This window comes from Asterias rubens, chromosome 3, assembly GCF_902459465.1.
Source record: "Asterias rubens chromosome 3, eAstRub1.3, whole genome shotgun sequence".
Lineage (NCBI taxonomy): Eukaryota > Metazoa > Echinodermata > Asteroidea > Forcipulatida > Asteriidae > Asterias > Asterias rubens.
In genome coordinates, this window is record NC_047064.1 from 12,503,029 (window position 1) to 12,529,173 (window position 26,145).

The following is a 26,145-nucleotide window of genomic DNA, read 5'->3' on the forward strand; positions in this document are numbered from 1 at the left end:
AGCAATTGCAATGAAAAGTATTGTGCAATAATGATCCTAAAACAGGGATGTAATAATGAAAGCATCACATGTCACGCGACGTCAACTTAAAGGTTTCTATTTAAGATGTAATTTGAAAATCTATATCAAATCAGCCACAAGAGACCAGAGCTTTCTGTTTGCGCGATTGGGTAGGGATATATTAGGTCTTCATTTTGTTTTGTGTGCGTGACCTCACATGACCTCTACTTCCTTCTAATTCAAAAGTTTCAAAAGTTTCAAAAGTTTCAAAAGTTTTGAAGTTGCTTTCAACGATGTTAGTGTCTGGCAAGGGTGGGCAGTTCAAAATAAATATTGAAGACGTCACGCCGTGGTCAAGTGGTTAGACCCCAGCTAACCGCTGATTTCACAAAGACTACAATAAACTACAATAAATATTGTCATCTAGTTACTTGACTTTTTGAAAATGCGTGTGATTAAGTTTTTTCTTATCACTTCAAAATGTACACACACGTTTACTGTCAGACAGGTATCATATGTGTGAAGTTTTAGGTCAATGACTTCATCATTGGGTCACGTGACATGGCATTAAAGGTGCACTTTTTGAAGTTGTATATTTCCCGAAGTAATGATGTGATTATGTTGAAACTTAGTAGGTTGTTAGATATTCGCATGTTCTTGTAAATGTTGGAATGACGTCAAGATGACTTCATCCTTCAAGTATTTATGTTTTTTTTCATTCTTGCACCTATAAAGGCAGTGGACACTGTTGGTATTACTCAAATAAATACTTGCATAAAACATTACTTGGTAACGAGTAATGGGGAGAGGTTGATAGTATGAAACATTGTGAGAAACGGCTCCCTCTGAAGTGACATAGTTTTTGAGAAAGAAGTAATTTTTCATGAATTTGATTTCAAGACCTCAGAATTAGATTTTGAAGTCTCGAATGAAGCACATAACTTTGTGTGGCAAGGGTGTTTTTTTCATTATTATCTCGCAACTTCGACGACCAATTGAGCTCAAATTTTCACAGGCTTGTTATTTTATGTATTTTGTTGAGATACAACAAGTGAGAAGACTGGTCTTTGACAATTACCAAAAGTGTCCATGTCTTTAAGTTATAAATTGCTAAATGAACTTGGTATAATCTTAATTCCTTTTTTAAATAGGCTGAACAGGTCATAACTGCTTTGAATACAAAAAGAATTTCGAATTCAGTTGAATAACTTGATTTTAGAATCACAAGTGCACAAATGCAATCACGTCAAGTTTATTTATTTTATTTTATTATTCATTACTTTCTTGACTTGTATTTGTTTATTGCTTTTTATTTTTCATATACTTATTTTGGGGGATCCATAGACCTTTCCTCTTCGTACAAGATGAAATAAATACCTTCAAAATCCTGTCCCTTTAGACAGGCATCTGGTGGAGCTGGCTTTGCAATCAACATTTGCTTCAATGTAGGTGCCACTAGTTGGGCCTGTGGCTTAAGTTTCCTTACAGTTACTTTGCTGGAGACAGCCTGATTGGCCCTACAGGCTGAAGGTGGTTTCGGAGCTCGTATCTGTGTTCAAATTAACCATAAAAGTCAAACAAAATTTGTTCATGTAGTTGATTGAGCAGCTTTTCCGTTAACACTCATGCAAAGACAATTGGGAGAGTAACAACCCATTCATATTTTAATTAGACAATTTAAGACAATACAAGATTTTCTGTAGTACAACAAAGTAAGTGAGAAATTGTCAAAAGTTAGTCACACATAGTGTCCAGAACAGCTGGCTCGCCTGGCTCAGGAGGGGTAAGTTAATAATGATTGTTGATATTTACAACATGAAGCTACATTATATCAATTTTACTCAATTAAAACTCAACATTTTTGTGACATCGATATCCCTGATCTCATCATATCAAAACATCAGTAATTTTGGTGTTCCAAAATTATATTGAAAACACTGAAAGTGGCAGATTGTCCATAAAATCTCAAGGTTTTAAGTATTAGAAAAGCTGCCTATTAAGTTAAACATATATTGGCGACCAACTGCACTTGTGAAGTTGTTCTTTGTGCTTTACTAGCAGCGACTACTATACTTCAAAACTGCTTTTACAAGTAAACATAGTTTTTGAGACCGAGAAATACGTGTAGTTTATTATTTTGACCTGTACAAAATATTAATAAATACTCGATTTTGTAAACATTGTCAGCAAGTTTCAGTGCCTAATATGTAATGGTTTCGTAATTAGTCACAAAGTGACCTATCTGTTTAGGAATTAATTACTAATTAATATAATTTTATGTATGAAAACACATTGATAGTTCTGCATGAATAAAGTATTCAGCTTTGTTTTTGTCATAAAAGAATACAATAAAATTCATCCACGGAAACCATATTCAAACTCTCTGTACCGTATCAGAGCTAGAAACAAGAATGGGGAATAGTTTTTCATTTTCAACTTCCGGTTGGGACAGGAGGGTGAGGTCAATATTAGGCTATGTCCGTGCACTCTTTGTTAAGTTTTTAAAGGCCTTGCTTGCAACTAACTGTTTGTAATAATCAATTTTCGGACACCTGTAAAAAAGTACAAAAACAATAGGCTCACGGGATAAAACAAACCTAAATACTGTACAAAAAACAAGAAAGTTTGGGTATAACTAAGCTTGGGCGAAATTGCTTTTATTGTCCCACAATGTATCGTCAAATAAATATCGCGGTATTCGTTTATATTGCAACTTATATATAAAGTATAAAATTCTGACATCTTTGTTGTTGCAAGACGTCTCAATTAGGGAAGACATTGTGATACTTCATCAAAACCACGATTTGCCGATAATTGGATTAACAAAATATTGAGATATCGCCCAAGCTTAGGAATACCACCCCCCCCCCCCAAAAAAAAAGAGACAAGTGGAGTGTTCCCTGGTGGTGCCCGAACACCTAACAAAATTAAAAAACTTAAACACTACAGACCTTGGCAAGCTCATTATGATCAATTGCTAGTGCCCTGATGTCTTCACCATCTAGCACCTGTTTGCTGGCTGCCACTGTCTCCTCTTCAGTTTGTGACTGTGACTGATTTGGGCTGACAGGTTTCTCAGGAGTACCATCTCGCTTTCTTCCAGCTTTTAGTTTGTCTGTAAATACAGCATTAACATTTGAAGCAAATTATCTTAGATGTGTATAGGCCTACTTGTGGAATGTTACAAATGTATCTAATGATGCACCGCTTGATTGAATATTTCCATAAAAGGCTGTCTTATTCTTCATTCTTCATATGAAGGTCCAATTAATTTGTCGCCCATACCACGAACTGACCTATCTCATTCACAGTTTTAAAAAACGTGTTCGGAAAAAACACGATTGAACTTGCATTACTTTTCAAACTGTTGTTTCGGAGTCAGCTTACTAATTTTATTGTGTTCTTTTATGACAAAAATGAAGCTGAATACTTAAAGCCAGTGGACACTATTGGTAATTGTCAAAGACCAGTCTCCTCACTTGCTGTATCTCAACATATGCATAAAATAACAAACCTGTGAAAATTTTAGCTTGATTGGTCGTCGGAGTTTTTTGCGAGATAACTAAGAAAGAAAAAAAATCCATTGTCACACGAAGTTGTGTGCTTGATTTTGAGACCTCACATTCTAAACTTGAGGTCTCAAAATCAAATTCATGGAAAATTACTTCTTTCTCGAAAACTACTACACTTCAGAGGGAGACGTTTCTCACATTGTTTGAGACTACCAATTTTTTCTCATTACTCGTTACCAAGTAAGGTTTTATGCTAATAATTATTTTGAGTAATTACCAATATTGCCACTGCCTTTAATGCATACAGAACCATCAATGTGTTTTCTTCACTGCACATACATGTACAATAACCATTGGTAAAGTGGCGTATCTAGAAAGGTCACGTGAAATAAAAAAATGGCAAGTCTAGTGACTAATTAGTGTAATTACCAAACTATTACATATTCGGGTCTAAAACTTATTGATAATGTTAACAGAATTGACATTATACATGTAGATGATGATCCAGGAAGTGATACAAGTCCATTCAGAAATAATACCACAGGTCGGCATGGAAATGTTTTTAAGAATACTGACATTACGGTGGTTCTCTAGCATTTGGCCAGCAGACCACAGTTAAAGGCAGGGTCATAGATTTGTTATTGTAATAATGCTGATTTATTGGCCAAGTCATCAAGAAAATTCAAATTAAGAAAACAGCAAAAAAACGTTGTGAAGGTTTCAAATCTATACACGTTTGGCGAGGTGACAGCGGGTACCGATTGCATCTGCATCTGGTCACAACATTTGCAAACTGACACCAAACTCCATGCATGAATCATTTCTGATATTTAAATCTTTTTGTAATTTCTACTCAACGAGGGTATTGACCCAATTAACCTGACGCCATCATCAGAATAATCTTGGATGCACCATTTAGGTGGTCAATGTCAACGTGTGTTATTCAGAGAAGTGCGCATTTCAGGCGACTCAGCCATTACACGTAAACCTATTGACCACCAACATGGTGAGCGTGGTATCAGTCGCTGCATGTGACGCGTGTGCAAGGGGTCAATATCAGACAAATAGTTTCACAGGATGCTTCCTTCTGATCTGCATGCTCATGGACGGAGTTATGATTATTGAAAACATTTGTAAAGCTTTAATTCACAATAAATTAACAGCAGAGAGATGACTGATTGATTTAAAGCCAGGGACACTGATGGTAATTGTCAAAGACCATGCTGTATCTCAACATATGCATAAAATAACAAACCTTTGAAAATTTGAGCTTGATTGGTCGTCGGAGTTGCGAGATAACTATGCAAGAACAAAACACCCTTGTCACACGAAGTTGTGTGCTTTCAGATGCTTGATTTCGGGACCTCAAATTCTAAACCAGAGGTCTCGAAATCAAATTCGTGAAAAATTACTTCCTTCTCGAAAACTACTCCACTTCAGAGGGAGCCGTTTCTCACAATGTTTTATACCACCAACCTCTGCCTGGGACTGGGTGTGTTACTAATTGTTTCAACATTTGGAATGTGTAAAAATGTCGGGTTTTTGTTACCAACAAATTCTTCAAATCGTTATACTGCTGCAGAGCTGCACGCAATGGACACCCGACATTTGCATGACAATGTCTGGCTGTTGAATCTGGACTTGCCAAAAGGTATTCGACGTCGTAAACGAGGCAAAGCTGGTGGAGTAAAGAAACTTTTACGTAAACGGAGGTTCAGACCATATTTATCATCAGTTATAATGGTCAATGTACAATCATTGAGAAATAAAGGTGATGAACTTCAAGCAAATACCCGGTATCTACATGATTACAGAAACATTTCCCGATGTCATTCACTGAAACATGGCTGAAGGATATTGACCGTGATGAGCATGTGGCAATAGATGGGTTTAAATTGCTACGAGGGGATAGAAACTTAAATGACACGGACAAAGCTTGTGGTGGTGGAGTTTGTCTATACGAGAAATGGTGTCATCCAAACAATGCAGTGATCAAATGCCATGCATGTTCTCCAAACTTGGAAATGTTGACGGTCAGTTTACGCCCATACTATCTACCCCGGGAATTTTCTCATGTTGTGTTCAACGATATACATTCCTAACCGGTCGGTTGCCAAGCAGGGAACTGATGAATTGTGTTCCGCTATTCATGATACTGAACGAGCTAACCCAGATGCCATGGTTATCATTAATGGAGATTTTAATCATGCCTCTTTAAAGAAAAGAGTGTCCAACACCACCAATATGTCGACTGCCCTACACGTGGTACAGCAACCCTGGACTTATTTTACTCCAACATCAAAGGAGCATTATACTGCCTCTCCTCTCCCTCAGCTGGGCCAAGCAGACCACAATTTAGGGTCTTTGTTACCAAAGTATCGACCATTGGTGCAATGTCAGAAACCAAAGATCGTGTCGGTTCAACAATGGAACACAGATTCCTTGAGAGAATTACAAGCATCGTTGGAGTGCGTCGACTGGAATGTATTTATTGAAACTAACCCTGATTTAAATGATCTTGTAGACGCAGTTAGCAGCTACATGCACATTAAAGGAACTACATGTTGCCTTGGATCGGACGAGTTGGTATATAAAAAGCGTTTGAAACCGTTTGTTATGAAATGCAATGGTTAGAAAGATGTTTTAAAAGTAGAATATAATGATCCACTACTCAAAAATAGTGTTACTCAAAATAGCACGGTTTTACCTTTTATGTCGCGAACTAACTTGGTCTGCCATTTATGGGAGTCAACAATTTGACTCCCATAAATGGCCGACCGTGTTAGTCGACAAGGTAAAAAGAAAACCACGCAATTTTGAGGCATATTTGTGTAGATCATTGTATTCTACTTTTACAACATCATTCTACCCATATGCATTTTATAACAAACGGTTACAGAACGCTTTTCAAAGACCAACTCGACCGATCTAAGGCAACGTGTTCCTTTAACTTTTGTTCAACAAATGCAATTTCCACGAAGGAGGTCAAAATCTACCCCAATAACAAACCCTAGGTGACAAAGGAAGTTAAAGATGTGATTAACAGGAAGAAGCAGATCTACGGACAAGGTGACAAGATGCAACTTAAGAGAATTCAAAAGGAACTGAAGCGTGTCATCAAAGCAGAGAAAGTTAAATACAAGAACAAGATTGAAAAGACTCTAGCTGACTCAGAACAATATGAAAAAGGTGTGGGAGGGAATGAGACTCATGAGTAGCTATTCAAATAATTCGGAAAAAGTAGCCAATTACCAGACACATCAGTTGAGTATGCTAATAAGTTGAATGAGTTTTATAACCGTTTTGATAAATATGACTTTCATAATGAAGTTGATAACCTTCACGATGTACTTCAACAAGATTTAGATCCCTATGAGCTAAGTGTTTCTGAACAAGAAGTTTGCCGTCAGTTTAAAAAACTGAATACATCTAAGGCAGCCGGACCGGATGGAATTTCCGCAAAGGTTTTACAATCATGTTCGGGTCAGCTTTCTAGAATTTTTACCTTTATTTTTAACTTGTCTTTTAGCACCCAATCTATTCCACAACTTTGGAAATGCTCTTGTATCATTCCTATCCCTAAGCATTCTAGTGTTACATGCATCTCTGGCCAGTGGCCTTTACAGCCATACCAATGAAAGTGTGTGAAAGATTGTTTAAGAATTTTTTGTTAGGTGTTTGGGCCAACAGCCCGGAACACCTGTTATTTTTGTTCATTTTTTTAGGTGTTCGGACCAACAGCCCGAAACACCTCTTATTAGGTGTTCGGGCAACAGCCCGAACAACTCATTGATTTTGTTCGTTTTTTTTTTTTTTTTTTTAGGTGTTCGGGCAACAGCCCGAACACCTCATTGATTTTGTTCGGTTTTTTTTTTTTAGGTGTTCGGGCAACAGCCCGAACAACTCATTAGGTGTTCTGGCAACAGCCCGAACAACTCATTGATTTTGTTCGGTTTTTTTAGGTGTTCGGGCAACAGCCCGAACAACTCATTGATTTTGTTCGGTTTTTTTTTTTTTTTTTAGGTGTTCGGCCAACAGCCGAACAACTATTGTTATTGTTCTGTTTTTTTTTTTTCCTCGCGTTCTTCTTTCCCTGCGAACCTTCTCCAGCAATTTTAAACAAAAGTAAAGCTTGTACAAACTTAAAACTTACTATGTACATAGGCAATAGTGAGTAGATGAAACCGCCACTTTTTGGGAATGATGGCGTCATTGATGACGTCATGGCAAGGTTTTTAAAGTTGAAAAACGACATTTGCTTTTCGCTGTATCTTAACGAATATAAAAGCTATGATGTTCATACTTGGGCATCAGATAGATAAAGACTTGGACAACATTTGAAAAGTTAACGCCAAAAACGTATGACCTCATCTTCCGGTCGTACCGGAAGGTCAAACTCTGCCTTTGTGTTTTTTGTGTTTTTTTGTAAAAAAAGACAATTTGTTGTCATAACTCAAGATTGATATGGAATTTAACATTGAAACTCATCAGACAATTGAACCTTAATAATAAGACCACACAAACTTAATGATGTCATGATGACGTCATCAGGTTTTGAATTACAACAAATCAAAGTTAAATATTTTAAAGAAATCATAACTCCTGAACCACATGGTGGATTTTGACAATCTACATATCATCGGACAGGTCGATCAAACTTCAAAAAACGCTACACACAAAATGACCCCATTTGACCTTGACTTCCGGTTCAAACCAAAAGTTGAACAATTTTACAAATTTTGATCTCTAAAACTACGTAACATTTCAACATAAATTTTGCATCCCGTTATAGATGAGTGATCCTGCTCAAACTTTCCCACAGAGATGATACCAATTTGACCTGAAACTCAGGTCAAATAGACGATAAAGCCCACGGATGTGTTGACCTGCGTGATAACTGCGTACACTGCAAAAGCGCTTTGGCTGGCCGTTCCGCTCCATTGATCACACCTTTATCAGTCCACGAGGCCTGTGTGCTCTGCTCGGAATAGTGCATCGTTTGACTGTACGCGTGATTTCCATTCATGTTTTGACAAGTCTCAGGTCATTGTACTTACAACGTAGCGCTAGTTTAATGGTGTACCAACATTTGACAATTGAAGTCCGCTCATATTCGGCGTCAAATTGTTCCCCTGTTCGCCCTTCTCATGGCTTAATTATCAAAACGGAATTAAAGACGAAGCTTCGCTGAGATGGCCACCTACTTCAGTGATTCGTATGACTTTTAATTATGTGAGAAAATGCAACCAGAAAAAGACGAACATTGGTTATGTTTTGATCAAACACCTGGAAGCGGATTCGTGACATCGACTCGTGAAGGGTGTTTCTAACCGGCACTCACGGCAGTGTTTAGCGCGCTACACGGTAAAGCTTTGTGTGAAAATCATTGCTTTTTAAAACAAGTGCTTATTTAATGCCTAACAAAATCTAACGTGCATCCCAGTTATCGTAGTTGTATCTGCACCCGTGTCGTACACTTGCGAAACCTCTCTAATACTTAATAACTAAGTCTTTTACAGTTATTTACTTCACAAGTCTAAAATTAGTAAACTGTTGTTTCGTATAAAGTTTCCCCAAATCCAGTTAACCTTTTAAAAAGTTTACTCTTGAGTTAAACATCACAAGGATCACAAAACCTTCAAACTTTGCACATAGTTAGCTCTTTACTAATAAAATACATCGCTTTAATAAGTATTAAACTTAGCATTTAATTTCTCTGCAAAGAAAGGTATAAATGTAATAGATTGACACTTTTACTTTCTGTGAAAATTAAAAAGCTATCAACAATCTGTTCATTGATTTAATTTTCCTCGTGTTCTTCTTTCCCTCTGAACCTTCCCAAGCAATTTTAAACAAAAGTAAAGCTTGTACAAACTTAAAACTTACTGTGTACATAGGCAATAGTGAGTAGATGAAACCGCCACTTTTTTGGAATGATGACGACATTAGTGACGTCATGACAAGGTTTTTAATGTTGAAAAATTACCATTTGCTTGTTGCTGTATCTCAACGAACATAAAAGCTATGATGTTCATACTTAGGCATCGAATAGATAAAGACTTGGACAACATTTGAACAAAAGTAAAGCTTGTACAAAATTAAAACTTACTATGTTCATAGGCAATAGTGAGTGGAATAAACCGCCACTTTTTTGGAATGATGACGTCATTGATGACGTCATGACAGGGTTTTTAATTTTGAAAAATGACCATTTGCTTTTCGCTGTATCTCAACGAATAAGAATGCTATGATGTTCATAATTGGGCATCAGATAGATAAAGACTTGGACAACATTTGAAAAGTTAACGCCAAAATCGTATGACCTTAACTTCCGGTAGTTACCCTGGGTCAAAGTTCACCTTCGCATTTTTTCATCAAAAAACAACTTTTGAGCTTTAAAGCAAAAGTAAAGCATGTACAAACTTAAAACTTACTTTGTAAATAGGCACTAGTGCGTAGATGAAACTACCACTTTTTTGGATTGATGACTTCATTGATGACGTCATGGCAAGGTTTTTAATGTTGAAAAATTACAATTTGCTTGTTGCTGTATCTCAACGAATATTAAAGCTATGATGTTCATATTTAAGCATCTGATAGATAAAGACTTGGACAACATTTGAAAAGTTAACGCCAAAATCGTACGACCTTAACTTCCGGGTCGTTACTCTGGGTCAAAGTTCGCCTTCGTGTTTTTCGACTCGTGTTTTTTCATCAAAAAACTACTTTGGAGCTTTTAAACAAAAGTTAAGCTTGTATAAACTTAAAACTTACTATGTACATAGGCACCAGTGAGTTGATGAAACCGCCACTTTTTTAGAATGATGACGTCATTGATGACGTCATGACAGGGTTTTTAAAGTTAAAAAATTACCCTTTGCTTGTTGCTGTATCTCAACGAATATAAAAGCTATGATGTTCATATTTGGGCATCGGATAGATAAAGACTTGGACAACATTTGAAAAGTTAACGCTAAAATCGTACCACCTTAACTTCCGGGTCGTTACCCTGGGTCAAAGTTCGCCTTCGTTTTGTTTTCATAAAAAAACAACTTTTGAGCTTATCTACGGCATAACTCAAGATTGAGATCGATTTGAACCTTGAAACTCAATAGATAGTTGAACCTTAGTATTTTTAAGACAACACAGGCCTAATTACGTCATAATGACGTCATCAGGTATTGAATAACAATAAAATGTGTAAAAATCATATGGCGCGAAAGTTTTTCGGGGAATTCCCAACAGCGCTCTCTTTTTGCCCACCAAAGAGGGCGCTGTTGATTATCAAATCTGTGTACAGCATCAAGTGCAGGGGTGAGCTAGATTTTTAAAGGGCTTTCATAAGTTCAGACAAAAAACTGATGCCAATCTCACACAAATATATTGCATTTTTGAAGAAACAAGGCGTTCAAAAGTGTGATACAAGTTTAACTATAAAATAACGACACATTGTATAAAAAACATCTTTATTGTTCAATGTTTTTGAACTACGTCATCACGTAACGTCCAACCGAACACCGTGTTTTTGTAATTAACAAAAAACACTATGTCTAGTTTGGTTTTTCTTATTCTTCTCGCTGTCGATTGTCCGCAAGAAAAAGCATAGATGCGAAGCTTGCATTAAGTTGAAACTTTGCACACATGTAGACAATAACCAGTAGATAATACAAAAGTTCTAACGTCACGATGACGTCATCAGTTGACGAGATACATTAATTCAAAGTTTATTATTTCAAAAAATCATAACTTTTGATCTGCATGAGGGATTTTTACAATCAATACATCATCGGAAAGGGCATTAAAAACTCCGTAAACGCCTCACAGACATAACCCCATTTTGATCTTGTCTTCCGGCTCAAAATCGAGGTTGAAAATTTCAAAATTCATGTACACTGTATAAAGACTACAAAATTCCCCCATTGATTGCGCGTAAAGATTTTACAATTACATGTACATGTACTTTGTCACCACGTGTAAGCATGCGGTGCATTGCGGTCACCACGTGTAAGTATGCGGTACTATTTCAAAAAATTATAACTTTTGATCTGCATGACGGATTTTGACAATCAATACATCATCGGAAAGGGCATTAAAAACTCCGTAAACACCTCACAGACATGACCCCATTTTGATCTTGTCTTCTGGTTCAAAATCGATGTTGAAAAATCTAAAATTCACGTATAAAGCACTACAAAATTCCCCCATTGATTGCGCGTAAAGATTTTACAATTACATGTACATGTACTTTGTCACCACGTGTAAGCATGCGGTGGATTGCGGTCACCACGTGTAAGTATGCGGTGCATTGATGAGCATAGTCACGCTCTGCACCACGTGTTGATCGTTTTAGTCTGCGTACCATACTGCGTTGATAACACCTGTCACTAAAGTTAAGCAAAATCGAGCCCAGTCAGTATTTGGATGGGAGACCACTTGGCGACCAAAATTTGTACGATTTATTTTTGTATTTAATTTTTTTTTCTCCTATAAATAGCTTCGCTTTAGTCTGTTTTCAAGGCGTTTTCAACAAAGATTTTCCTCCTAGTTAGTCTCTTCTCCAGTCGTCATTATGCATAAGCTCCCATATCCTCAACCAAACTAGCTATTTTGACAATCTATACATCATATGAAAGGGCTTTACGTACGTAGTCTGTTTTCAAGGTGTTTTCAACAAACATTTCCTTTTCGGTTAGTTAGTCTCTTCTCCAGTCGTCATTATGCATAAGTTCCTATGCCCTCAACCACACAAGCTATTTTTACAATCTATACATCATATGAAAGGGCTTTACGTACGTAGTCTGTTTTCAGATGTTTTCAACAAACATTTCCTATTCGGTTAGTTAGTCTCTTCTCCAGTCGTTATTATGCATAAGTTCCTATGTCCTCAACCACACAAGCTATTTTGACAATCTATACATCATATGAAAGGGCTTTACGTACGTGTCTGTTTTCAAGGCGTTTTCAACAAAGATTTTCCTCCTAGTTAGTCTCTTCTCCAGTCGTCATTATGCATAAGCTCCGATATCCTCAACCACACAAGCTATTTTGACAATCTTTACATCATATGAAAGGGCTTTACGTACGTAGTCTGTTTTCAAGGTGTTTTCAACAAACATTTCCTTTTCGGTTAGTTAGTCTCTTCTCCAGTCGTCATTATGCATAAGTTCCTATGTCCTCAACCACACAAGCTATTTTTACAATCTATACATCATATGAAAGGGCTTTACGTACGTAGTCTGTTTTCAGATGTTTTCAACAAACATTTCCTATTAGGTTAGTCTCTTCTCCAGTCGTCATTATGCATAAGTTCCTATGTCCTCAACCACACAAGCTATTTTGACAATCTATACATCATATGAAAGGGCTTTACGTACGTGTCTGTTTTCAAGGCGTTTTCAACAAAGATTTTCCTCCTAGTTAGTCTCTTCTCCAGTCGTCATTATGCATAAGCTCCGATATCCTCAACCACACAAGCTATTTTGACAATATTTACATCATATGAAAGGGCTTTACGTACGTAGTCTGTTTTCAAGGTGTTTTCAACAAACATTTCCTTTTCGGTTAGTTAGTCTCTTCTCCAGTCGTCATTATGCATAAGTTCCTATGTCCTCAACCACACAAGCTATTTTTACAATCTATACATCATATGAAAGGGCTTTACGTACGTAGTCTGTTTTCAGATGTTTTCAACAAACATTTCCTATTCGGTTAGTTAGTCTCTTCTCCAGTCGTCATTATGCATAAGTTCCTATGTCCTCAACCACACAAGCTATTTTGACAATCTATACATCATATGAAAGGGCTTTACGTACGTGTCTGTTTTCAAGGCGTTTTCAACAAAGATTTTCCTCCTAGTTAGTCTCTTCTCCAGTCGTCATTATGCATAAGCTCCGATATCCTCAACCACACAACCTATTTTGACAATCTTTACATCATATGAAAGGGCTTTACGTACGTAGTCTGTTTTCAAGGTGTTTTCAACAAACATTTCCTTTTCGGTTAGTTAGTCTCTTCTCCAGTCGTCATTATGCATAAGTTCCTATGTCCTCAACCACACAAGCTATTTTGACAATCTATACATCATATGAAAGGGCTTTACGTACGTAGTCTGTTTTCAGATGTTTTCAACAAACATTTCCTATTCGGTTAGTTAGTCTCTTCTCCAGTCGTCATTATGCATAAGTTCCTATGTCCTCAACCACAAAAGCTATTTTGACAATCTATACATCATATGAAAGGGCTTTACGTACGTAGTCTGTTTTCAAGGCGTTTTCAACAAACATTTCCCTTCTGGTTAGTTAGGCTCTTCTCCAGTCGCCATTATTCATCAGTTCACATTTCCTCAACCACAAAATCTATTTTGACAATCTATACATCATATGAAAGGGCCTCACGTATTCCACACAAATGGGTGTGTTGGTGACCTTTTCTTGACTTTTTGACCTTTTTAAACTGGAAGAGCCTGTAAAATGCTTTGAAAAGGCAGTATTTAAAGGCTGTTAGGTTGAAATGTACACTTTTTGAAGCTTTACCATAAAATTAGACATCGAGAAAACTGTTTGGTATTGTTTTCTTTGCAATTTGACGAGCTATCAACAACACTTTTTTTCATTGATTCAAACACTGACCCAACAATAGCCGAACACCTAGTGTTTGTTTCTACAAACACTATATCTAGTTTTTTGTTTTTTTGTTTTTTTTATTCTTCTCGCTGTCGATTGTCCGCAAGAAAAAGCATAGATGCGAAGCTTGCATTAAGTTGAAACTTTGCACACAGGTAGACAATAACCAGTAGATGATGCAAAAGTTGTTACGTCACGATGACGTCATCAGTTGACGAGATACACTAATTCAAAGTTCATTATTTCAAAAAATCATAACTTTTGATTTACATGAGGGATTTTTACAATCAATACATCATCGTAAAGGGCATTTAAAACTCCGTAAACGCCTCACAGACATGACCCCATTTTGATTTTGTCTTCCGGCTCAAAAGAGAGGTTGAAAATTTCAAAATTCACGTCTAAAGAACAACGTAAATCCTCCGTTGGTATGTGCAATAAACATTACACTTGGGCATACACACAACGTGTAGTGTATTAGCTGTGCGGGAGTCACGCTCCAGTGATCATCCATAGAGCGCGAAAAAGCTTCATGTAGAATAGTCTTCGTTCAAGGCGTTTAACCTTGTGACCTTTTCTTCTGGTTGAAATCGAATTTATTGTACATTATCTACGACCGTACTGCGTTGATAACACCGGTTCCCGTCCGATCACTGAAGTTATGCAAAATCGGGCTTGGTCCGATTGGCGACCAAATTTTGTATTATTTATTTTTTTATTTAATTTTTTCTTCTCCTATAAATAGCTTCGTTTTTAGTCTATTTTCAAGGCGTTTCCAACCAACATTTCTTTTCCGGTTAGTTAGTCTCTATTTCAGTCGTCATTATTCATAAGGCTCCAACAACAAAAGCTATTTAGACAATCTATACATCATATGAAAGGGCATTAAGTACGTAGTCTGTTTTCAAGGCGTTTTCAACAAACATTTCCATTCCGGTTAGTTAGTCTCTTCTCCAGTCGCCATTATTCATCAGTTCACATTTCCTCGACCACAAAAGCTATTTTGACAATCTATACATCATATGAAAGGGCCTCACGTACTTCAAAAGAATTGGTATGTTGGTGACCTTCTCTTGACCTTTTGACCTTTTTAAACCGGAAGTGCCTGTAAAAGGCTTTGAAAAGGCATTATTTAAAGGCTTTTAGGTTGAAATGTAGTCTTTTTGATGCTTTACCATAAAATTATTTCACATCGAGAAAACTGTTTGGTTTTGATTTCTTTGCAATTTGACGAGCTATTAACAACACTTTTTCATTGATTCAAACACTGACCCAACAATAGCCGAACACCTAGTGTTTGTTTGTACAAACACTATATCTAGTTGATTTTGTTCGTTTTTTTTTTGTTTTTTTTTTCTTGGTTTTTCTTATTCTTCTCGCTGTCGATTGTCCTCAAGAAAAAGCATAGATGCGAAGCTTGCATTAAGTTGAAACTTTGCACACAGGTAGACAATAACCAGTAGATGATGCAAAAGTTGTTACGTCACGATGACGTCATCAGTTGACGAGATACACTAATTCAAAGTTTATTATTTCAAAAAATCATAACTTTTGATCTACATGAGGGATTTTTACAATCAATACATCATCGGAAAGGGCATTAAAAACTCCGTAAATGCCTCACAGACATGACCACATTTTGATTTTGTCTTCCGGCTCAAAAGAGAGGTTAAAAATTTCTAAATTCATGTCTAAAAACAACGTAAATCCCCCGTTGGTATGTGCATAAACATTACACTTAGGCATACACACAACGTGTAGTGTATTAGCTGTGCGGGAGAGTCACGCTCCAGTGAAAAAGCTTCATGTAGAATAGTCTTCGTTCAAGGCGTTTAACTTTTTGACCTTGTCTTCTGATTCAAATCGAATTTATTGTATATTATCTACGACCGTACTGCGTTGATAACACCGGTTCCCGTCCGATCACTAAAGTTAAACAAAATTGGGCGTGGTCAGTACTTAGATGGGAGACCAATTGGCGACCAAATTTTGTATTATTTATTTTTTTATTTTATTTTTTCTGCTCCTATAAATAGCTTCGTTTTTAGTCTATTTTCAAGGCGTTTCCAACCAACATTTCTTTTCCGGTTAGTTAGTCTCTTCTTCAGTCGTTATTATGCATAAGGCTCCAACCACAAAAGCTATTTTGACAATCTATACATCATATGAAAAGGCTTTAAGTACGTAGCCTGTTTTCAAGGCGTTTTCAACAAACATTTCCCTTCCGGTTAGTTAGTCTCTTCTCCAGTCGTCATTATGCATAAGTTCCTATGCCCATAACCACAAAAGCTATTTTGACAATCTACATCATATGAAAGGGCTTTACGTACGTAGTCTGTTTTCAAGGCGTTTTCAACAAACATTTCCCTTCCAGTTAGTTAGTCTCTTCTCCAGTCGTCATTATTCATCAGTTCACATTTCCTCGACCACAAAAGCTATTTTGACAATCTATACATCATATGAAAGGGCCTCACGTACTTCACAAAAATGGGTATGTTGGTGACCTTCTCTTGACCTTTTGACCTTTTGAAACCGGAAGTGCCTGTAAAATGCTTTGAAATGGCATTATTTAAAGGCTTTTAGGTTGAAATGTACACTTGTTGATGCTTTACCATAAAATTATTACACACCGAGAAAACTGTTTGGTTTTGATTTCTTTGCAATTTGACGAGCTATCAACAACACTTTTTTTCATTGATTCAAACACTGACCCAACAATAGCCGAACACCTAGTGTTTGTTTCTACAAACACTATATCTAGTTTTTTTTGGTTTTTCTTATTCTTCTCGCTGTCGATTGTCCGCAAGAAAAAGCATAGATGTGAAACTCGCATTAAGTTGAAACTTTGCACACAGGTAGACAATAACCAGTAGATGATACAAAAGTTGTTACGTCACGATGACGTCATCAGTTGACGAGATACACTAATTCAAAGTTTATTATTTCAAAAAATCATAACTTTTGATCTACATGAGGGATTTTTACAATCAATACATCATCGGAAAGGGCATTAAAAACTCCGTAAACGCTTCACAGACATGACCACATTTTGATGTTGTCTTCCGGCTCAAAAGAGAGGTTGAAAATTTCGAAATTCACGTCTGAAAAACAACGTAAATCCCCCGTTGGTATGTGCATAAACATTACACTTAGGCATACACACAACGTGTAGTGTATTAGCTGTGCGGGAGAGTCACGCTCCAGTGATCATCCATAGAGCGCGAAAAAGCTTCATGTAGAATAGTCTTCGTTCAAGGCGTTTAACTTTTTGACCTTGTCTTCTGGTTCAAATCGAATTTATTGTATATTATCTACGACCGTACTGCGTTGATAACACCGGTTCCCGTCCGATCACTGAAGTTAAGCAAAAGCGGGCGTGGTCAGTACTTGGATGGGAGACCAATTGGCGACAAAATTTTGTATTATTTATTTATTTATTTAATTTTTTCTTCTCCTACAAATAGCGTCGTATTTAGTCTATTTTCAAGGCGTTTCCAACCAACATTTCTTTTCTGGTTAGTTAGTCTCTTCTTCAGTCGTCATTATGCATAAGGCTCCAACCACAAAAGCTATTTAGACAATCTATGCATCATATGAAAGAGCATTAAGTACGTAGTCTGTTTTCAAGGCGTTTTCAACAAACATTTCCCTTCCGGTTAGTTAGTCTCTTCTCCAGTCGTCATTATGCATAAGTTCCTATGCCCTCAACCACAAAAGCTATTTTGACAATCTACATCATATGAAAGGGCTTTACGTACGTAGTCTGTTTTCAAGGCGTTTTCAACAAACATTTCCCTTCCGGTTAGTTAGTCTCTTCTCCAGTCGTCATTATTCATGTTATTCATCAGTTCACATTTCCTCGACCACAAAAGCTATTTTGACAATCTATACATCATATGAAAGGGCCTCACGTACTTCACAAAAATGGGTATGTTGGTGACCTAATCTTGACCTCTTTACACCGGAAGTGCCTGTAAAATGCTTTGAAAGGGCATTATTTAAAGGCTTTTAGGTTGAAATGTACACTTTTTGATGCTTTACCATAAAAACTGCTTGGTTTTGATTTCTTTGCAATTTGACGAGCTATCAACAACACTTTTTTTCATTGATTCAAACAGTGACCCAACAATAGCCGAACACCTAGTGTTTGTTTCTACAAACACTATATCTAGTTTTTGTTGGGTTTTTTTTCTTTCTTCATACTTCTTAGGTGTTCGGAGCAGAGCATAGCTCCGGACACCTTTTGTTATTGTTCGTTTTTTAATTTTTTTTACTTCTTCAGTTTCTCTCCGTCCCTTGTCCTCTAACAAAAGCACTCTTCCCAAACTCGTATGAACTTGAAACTTCACACATAGTTAGATATTCATTAGGAGAGGAAACCATTTGTGTTACGTCATTGTGACGTCAACAGGTGTTGAATTACAAGGGTTTTATGTTAAAAAAGTGACCATTTGCTAATCGCTGTTAACGTCAAAATTGTATGACCCCTCCTTCTGTTCGTACCGGAAGGTCAAAGTTTGCAATTTGTTTGTATATTTTTCTTCAAAAATACATCTCCGTCCCTTGTCCTCTAACAAAAGCACACTTCCCAAACCTGTATGAACCTGTATGAACATAGTTAGATATTTATTAGGAGAAGAAACCGTTGGAGTAACGTCACGATGACGTCATCAATTCTTGAGTTATGAATTTTCAAAGTTTATTATTTCAAAAAATCATAACTTTTGATCTACATGATTGGTTGTTACAATCGACACATCATCGGAAAGTTCGTTAAAAACTCTGTAAATGCCTCGCAGACATGACCCCATTTTGATCTCGTCTTCTGGTTCAAAATCGAGTTTGAAAATTCATAAATTCATGTATAAAGAACTACGAAATTTCCCCATTGCTTGTGCGCAACACTTGTGGCGTACACGTGTAGTGTATTAGGCATATTTGGTGGCATGCTGCCAAGTTTATTGTACTCTGTGCCATAGCGTGATATGCATAGAGCTATATACAGTCGACTCCCGTTATAACGAGGTCCGCCGGACTGGCCCATTTTCCTCGTCTTATCCGAATCTCGTTATAAACGCAGCGCGCTAAATATAGATACATACGTCATCATTGTGCATGCACACAACACGTGTACGTGCATATACACACTTGTACACAACACGTGTACGTGCATATACACTTGTGTTAGCCTGCACGGAGCTGTTTGCTTATCAGAACAGCTATTACGAGCATCTTGTACACAAGAATATCATTGCTAAATGTCTTTTATTGAGTGATTAATCAGGGAAATGTAATATTTTGTACAATTTATGATAACAATATAGCAAAGAGATGTCAACTTGCCGTTCAGAGCGAGTGGATTCTGCCGCGTAGCGCATGGTATGAACATGATGCATGCACTGAACGTTCATTTTCGTTGGTGACCGACATGGAGTATCATGATAACAGCATGTCAAGCGTGGGACACCAGCGAGATGTTTCTGGAGTTAGTTCCGTTGCACATGGACTGAAGGGAGTGATGATTGTATAAAGGAGCTTGTTTCAGTTGTTTGCCGTTTCCTTTTTTAGCTGTTCCGATCCAGTTGTTTTGTTTCATTTTTCAATTTCTCCTTTTAATTCTTATAACAGTATTTAATTCATTAAATCTTTGTGTATCTGTGTCTTTTAAAATAATTTTCTTTTTGATTTACATTATTGATTTAATAAAATCTTTGCGTATCTGTGTCTTTTAAACCATCTCTATCTTTTGATGTGTTTGAATTGAATATTCCGGACGGGCAACCTTTGTTTTTTTCTTTCTTTTCTTAAAAAAAACATTTTTGGAAACGGGGGAATCTTCATTCATTGAATTGTTATTATTGAGTTAATAATAATATTTTTAATTGAAAAAGGGGCTCTACTAAAAAAAAAAAACTCGAACAGCGGTGACGTTTTTGAAGTTTTGCATGGATGATACGAGCAAGGAATAATCATTAGAACCCCCAAATACTGCCGAGTGCGTTCGCCGACATGAATTTATTAAGTAAGCGGCATGTTTTTGAAATTGAGAAGGATTGTCGTCAGTGACTAAACCGTTGGTGGTTTTGAGCCACGCGCATGATTTAAGCCATCTATTGTCTGCTTGGGTAAACCAGTCCGTTGAATAGACTGGTGGCACTCTACGAGCACCATGCAATTATCACCTCTATTGTATTGATCATGGGGTTTAAGGGCTTCATGTCATTTCTCAACCTTGACGAAGGTAAGCTTTTTTTACACACTTATTCCAGGCCCTCGCTACAAACGTCTGAAAACAATACATTTTGTCTCCAAGGGACCGCAAAATTACCTCGTTATAACCGTGTTCTCGCTACTTCCGTGCTCGTATAATCCATATTTTAATGCATTGAAACACGCACGGGGCAGTTCGGGACCGGCAAAAAACCTCGTAATAACCGGAACCTCGTTACATGCGAGCTCGTAATAACGGGAGTCGACTGTAGCTCTATTTATGCAGAACGCTCTCAATCTTCGGCGTCAAATTGTTCAAATGTTACCCTTCTGATGGCTTAGTGGTCAATGTGGAATTGAAGACGAAGTTTCGCTGAGATGGCCAACTACTTCAGTGATTCATGGGACTTTTAATTATGTGAGAAAACAACAGTACAAAATGACGAACATTGGTCATGTTTTGGTTAAACACCGAGAGAAGCAGAGACGTTACATCGATCGACCGCTCCCCGAAGGGCGTTTTGGACCCACGGAATTCACGACAGTATTACAATATCTATTACTTCTTGAACTTAGCATAATCATCAATTGTTTTAAATATTTTGAAGAAAAAAAATCTCTGGAATAACATAAGCCCTTTTGAACTTTCTCTAGTAGGAAAGGACGTTACGTAAACTAATCTATTTCTACCTCCATGCACACGGACACGGATGTTACAATACAAAACATTCAAAGAAAACAGAATGGTTAAAGTATAAGGCCCAAGCAATTAGGAGTGGTCTTGCTAAAATAAACTACCGGATTAAACAAAACTTTAGAACAAACAAATAAATAAAACAATCCAGATTTTCATCTTCTTCTTCTCTTCGTCCCTTGTCCTCGAACAAAAGCTTATTCCCAAACTCGTATGAACTTGAAACTTAGCACATAGTTAGATATGCATTAGGAGTGGAATAATGTGTTAGTTACGTCATGATGACGTCATCCATTCTTGAGTTATGAAAATTCAAAGTTTATTATTTCAAAAAATCATAACTTTTGATCTACATTATGTATTCTTACATTATTGTAAATCGATACATCATCGGAAAGGTCATTAAAAACTCTGTATACGCCTCGCAGACATGACCCCATTTTGATCTTGTCTTCCAGTTCAAAATCGAGGTTGAAATTCAAAAATTCATGTATAAAGAACTACGAAATTCCCCATTGGTCGTATGTAAAGATTTTACACACACAATATGTGTAGCGTACACGTACATGTACATCTGTTGGGGATTTTAATTTCCCTACTTTACAGTGGAACCCTAGAAGTAAGCTGGCAGTCTGAAGTGGATCGACGATTAATGATGTTTTTGTTGATGCTGTCATGTCCACTCACAATTTGCAACAAGTAAACTTTTGCTCAACGAGAGGAGATAACATTCTGGACCTTGCCCTTACTTCTAGTAACCTCCTAGCTTCGTCTACAACTGGTGATGACTTTTTTCAATCTGATCACAAGTCAATAAGATTGAGCTTTCTTTTCAATGATACTTCAATGCCTGTTTTACAGCCTACCATTCGGCCCATTTTTAACTTCCGTAAAGCAGATTTAAAAGACCTCAACAGAACACTTGAGTACATTCCCTAGAATCTGCTCGAAGCCACTGACAATATTGATGATGCTACATCTCTCTTCTATGATCTTGTTGAAGCTGCCATCATCGATGTTGTCCCTGTTGTCCGTCCATGACGTCCCTCACCTCCTTGGTTTGATGGACAAGTTGTTTTTGCCCTAAGAGCCAAAGGACGCGAATTTCGCCGCAAGAAGTCCAGTCCTACTCCGGAGAACACAGCATCTTTTCAGCAATCAAGAACTGATTTCAAGAAACTGGTAAAGATAAAGTATGCATCATATCTTCAATCAATCACTGATGACATTGGTAAAAATTCAAAACGTTTTGGGAGTTTTATTAAGGCTCGATCCCGCCGGCATGCCTTGCCTTCAACTCTTCGTCATGAAACCTCAGGTCTAGAAGCTACTGATTCGTCTAGCAAAGCGGCTCTTTTTCTGGACCTTTTTCAGTCTGTCTATCTTCCACCCCCTGATGAATCTGATGCAACGGAGACTATGCATACTCTTCAGTCTGCTAACTTGAATGCCATGCCTGCTATCCAAATAACTGAATCTGATGTTCTACAAAAGTTAAACAATATTGACTGTTCTAAAGCTAGTGGATCAGATAATGTATCAGGTTTTGTTTTAATTCCTGTGCTGGTGCCCTCTGTCTTTATCGTATATTTTCACAAGAGCATCCAAGGAGGGATGCTTTCCTTTAAGTTGAAAAACTGCTGACCTTGTTCCTATCCATAAGGCTGGTAAAAAGTCAAGTGTCTCTAACTACAGGCCAATTAATTTCATTAATCCCTCAGGTAGCCAAGAATTATGAAAAAATACTATGTGAGCAGATTTTTTCCCATGTTCGACCTGCGATTTCTGAGCAACAGCACGGTTTTGTCTCTGGAAGGGATTGTTCCACTAACCTTACTTCACTTTTACTGGAGGCATACCGTGCTGTTGATCAGAGAGAGCAGTCAGATGATATAATACAGATTTTTCCAAGGCATTTGATCGAGTCAACCATGATTTTCTTTTGTACAAACTGAATTCATACAATATTCATCCAAATGCATTAATTTTGTTACAAAGTTATCCAACTGGCAGAAAACATAGAGTAATTGTGGATGGTTTTTCTTCCAAATGGAAAACAGTGCCCTCTGGAATTCCAAAGGGTTAAATTCTAGGACCTCTCTTATTTACATTTTTTGTTAACAATCTTCCTGAATGTTTAAGTAATAAATGTTTACCTCATGCTGATGATCTAAAGGTTTTACGTCAGATTGGTTGCACAGCCGATACTATTTCTTTGCAGGCTGACTTAGATAGAATTCTTGACTGGTCTAAAACATGGCGTCTATTTCTTAACGTTAAACAAATGTAGCATTTTAATCCTGACTCTTAAGAAGAAGCTTAGCCTGTCAAATTTGATTATACCTTAGGTGATAATATTCTTACTTGTGTTGATGTCCAGAAAGATCTTGGTATTCTTATTGACAGCAGACTCACTTTCATTGCGCATGTTAATACTATTATCAAAAAAGCCAATCGCATGAGTGGTTTAGTATGGCGTAACTTTCCCTCCTTAAAGAACGAGCATGTTTTATGTATCTTGTTTTGTTCTCTCTTCAGACCTAATCTTGAATTTTGTACTATTGTATTTAACTCTATTTCAGCCCATCAAGCACATAGACTAGAGGGAGTTCAGTTTCGTTTTCTCAAATTTATTCACAGGACACTAAACAATGGCATTGTTTTTAACTTGGATTATCTTGACCTATCATGTAAAATATGCAGACTTCCACCCCTTAGACAGAGAAGGATTTTAAATGACTGTCTATTTCTCTACAAATCTTTCCACAATCATTTTAGCAACACTGAGTTCAACCCCTTTGGCTTACATGTACCTAACCGTCATACTAGACAATCTATTAAACACATCTTATATGTGCCAAGGAATCGGGTAGATGTGACAAAGTGTGGCTTTTTGTCAAGGATTTCCTCCACATATAATAGTATCCATGGTTCTTGTGATGTGTTCGGAGCCTTAATTCCTTTCGTGGTCAGGTTTTGCATGCCATATCCTCTTCCAGTAACTAATGTATACATGTATTTACAGTGTTTTGTTTTATTTTATTCGGTATTGTTTACATCGATTTGTTTAAATTATTGTTTATATTTTATTTGATTTTAAATTTATTTCCCTTGTCTTTTGTTGTTTATTCTATTTTGTAATTTAATGTAGGCTTTTGCTTTGAAAATTTATTTAAAATATATTTTCACAGTCGTTCATGGTGGTCTGTTCCCTATTTTGTTTTATTTAATCTTCAATGTATACTTTAATTTTCTTTGCTAAGATGATTCTATTTTAATTGTTAACTTTGTACATATCAGGTTGTTTTTATATACGCTATGTGAATATTTCTAATTGTCTTTTATCCTTTCCTGTAATTAGCGGCTCGTCCGCTGTTGGTTTGGTCAATAAAAATATAAATAATAATATAAACCAGTCCTACTACTTGCCGTCAACTCGCCGACTTGCCGTCAACTCGCCGTCAACTCATTTTCGTGCCGTCAACTCATTAAATTTACATGAAAAATCTATAAAAGGGGCACGGAAGTGTTAAGTCTGGGCTAAACTACATATTTCTCATGGTTTTCGGTAAAAATTCATTCACAAAAACGACTTTGTGTTGATAAAAAAAAAAAGTACCAATCATTGACATCTTGGGCCAAGACTAATCAATGTGAAAAAGCAAGATGGCGGCCGACGAGAAAAAAACTCAATTTTTATTCCAAAATATGACCTAAAACTTTCGCGAATTCTCTTTGAGCTGATACTTTACAGTTCTATGCTTCTTTTGTGGGTTTTAAATGCATATTGGAGGAGTTGACGGCGAGTTGACGGCAAGTAGTAGGACCCGGTAGTGCATCAGTTTATATGGGAAAAAATTATCTCAAAACAGCAAAACCGTCAGCCGCCATCTTGCTTTTTCACATTGATTAGTCTTGGCCCAAGATGTCAATGATTGGTACTTTTTTTCTATCAACACCAAGTCGTTTTTGTGAATGAATTTTTACCGAAAACCATGAGAAAAATGTAGTTTAGCCCAGACTTAACACTTCCGTGTCCCATTTATAAATTTTTCATGTAAATTTAATGAGTTGACGGCACGAAAATGAGTTGACGGCAAGGCGGCGAGTTGACGGCAAGTAGTAGGACCGCTACCACACAGCCGTCGTCTAGTGAAACTAATTGACATATCATGTGACGCGCTCACCAATGAAAAGGCAGAATATTGGTAAGGGGTGTTATATAAAAAATAATAAAATTAATAGGCCCTACCGGCCTAAAATAGTAGAAGTCTTTTATTCTTTGAAGAAAGCACACAAATTCGTCCAACAAGAGTGTCAGTGTTTTTTCTTTCATAATTTTCTTGTAACTTCGACGACCAATTGAATCCAAATTTTCACAGGTTTGTTATTTTATGCTTATGATGGGATATACCAAAACAAGTGAGAACACTGGTCTTTGACAATGTGTAGTGTCTTGAGAGGGGAACTTGCAGAAACTTACCACTTGATCTTGGTCTGTCCTTTCTTGATGGTTTTGTGCTTAATCTGCTGCTCATGTTGACTGCTCTTTTTTAAAGGAATCAACCAGGGGAAGGGCAGCCAATACACTTCGCTTGTTGAGCCTTGTGTTCTTCTTGACTTATTTATACTGTAATATTGTGATTATTGTCACCTACATGACAACGTCGTCACAACTTCACGAGTAAACTTTTATTAACTACCACCTACTTACTACTACTTTGCTTAGGCCTACATGCACGGTAGGCAGGCCTATGTTATATGTAGTCATGTAGTCATGCGGATAATACAAGTAGAACGTTCGTCTGCTCTAGCTCTAGTGTAGGCTGAAAGCCGGTGGTTGTAGTAAGGATGATGACATGCAGAGAAAAGACCTCGCTCCTCCTATTATAAATTATATTTGCACTTAACTTCGGGCAGCGAAACGGGGCTCAAGCTCACTGTGTAGTCATGGTAACCAACGACAAACTGCGCATGCCCAAAATTGTTGGGTTTCCCATCAACCTCGTTCCCAGTGGTATACGATCTTCGAGGCTCGTGAGGGGCGCCAGAGACCGGCCAAACACCGGCGTGTGGATTGACCTTTGACCTCTCATAAAGATACGCA

General features: G+C 37.1%; 1 protein-coding gene across 1 annotated transcript in view; it reads right to left on the reverse strand.

The window, feature by feature from the left end:
* The window catches only part of LOC117287854 (MYCBP-associated protein-like), a 124,863-nt gene extending 98,735 nt beyond the window's left edge, over nucleotides 1–26,128 (reverse strand). Inside the window, exons 1-3 of the mRNA XM_033768407.1 lie at nucleotides 25,522–26,128; nucleotides 2,952–3,115; nucleotides 1,378–1,549 (exon numbers count right to left, since the gene is read on the reverse strand). Coding sequence (XP_033624298.1) covers nucleotides 1,378–1,549; nucleotides 2,952–3,115; nucleotides 25,522–25,576 — 391 coding nt within the window. The 5' untranslated portion in view covers nucleotides 25,577–26,128. The remainder of the gene's footprint in view (nucleotides 1–1,377; nucleotides 1,550–2,951; nucleotides 3,116–25,521) is intronic.
* Between the last annotated feature and the right edge of the window lie 17 nt (nucleotides 26,129–26,145).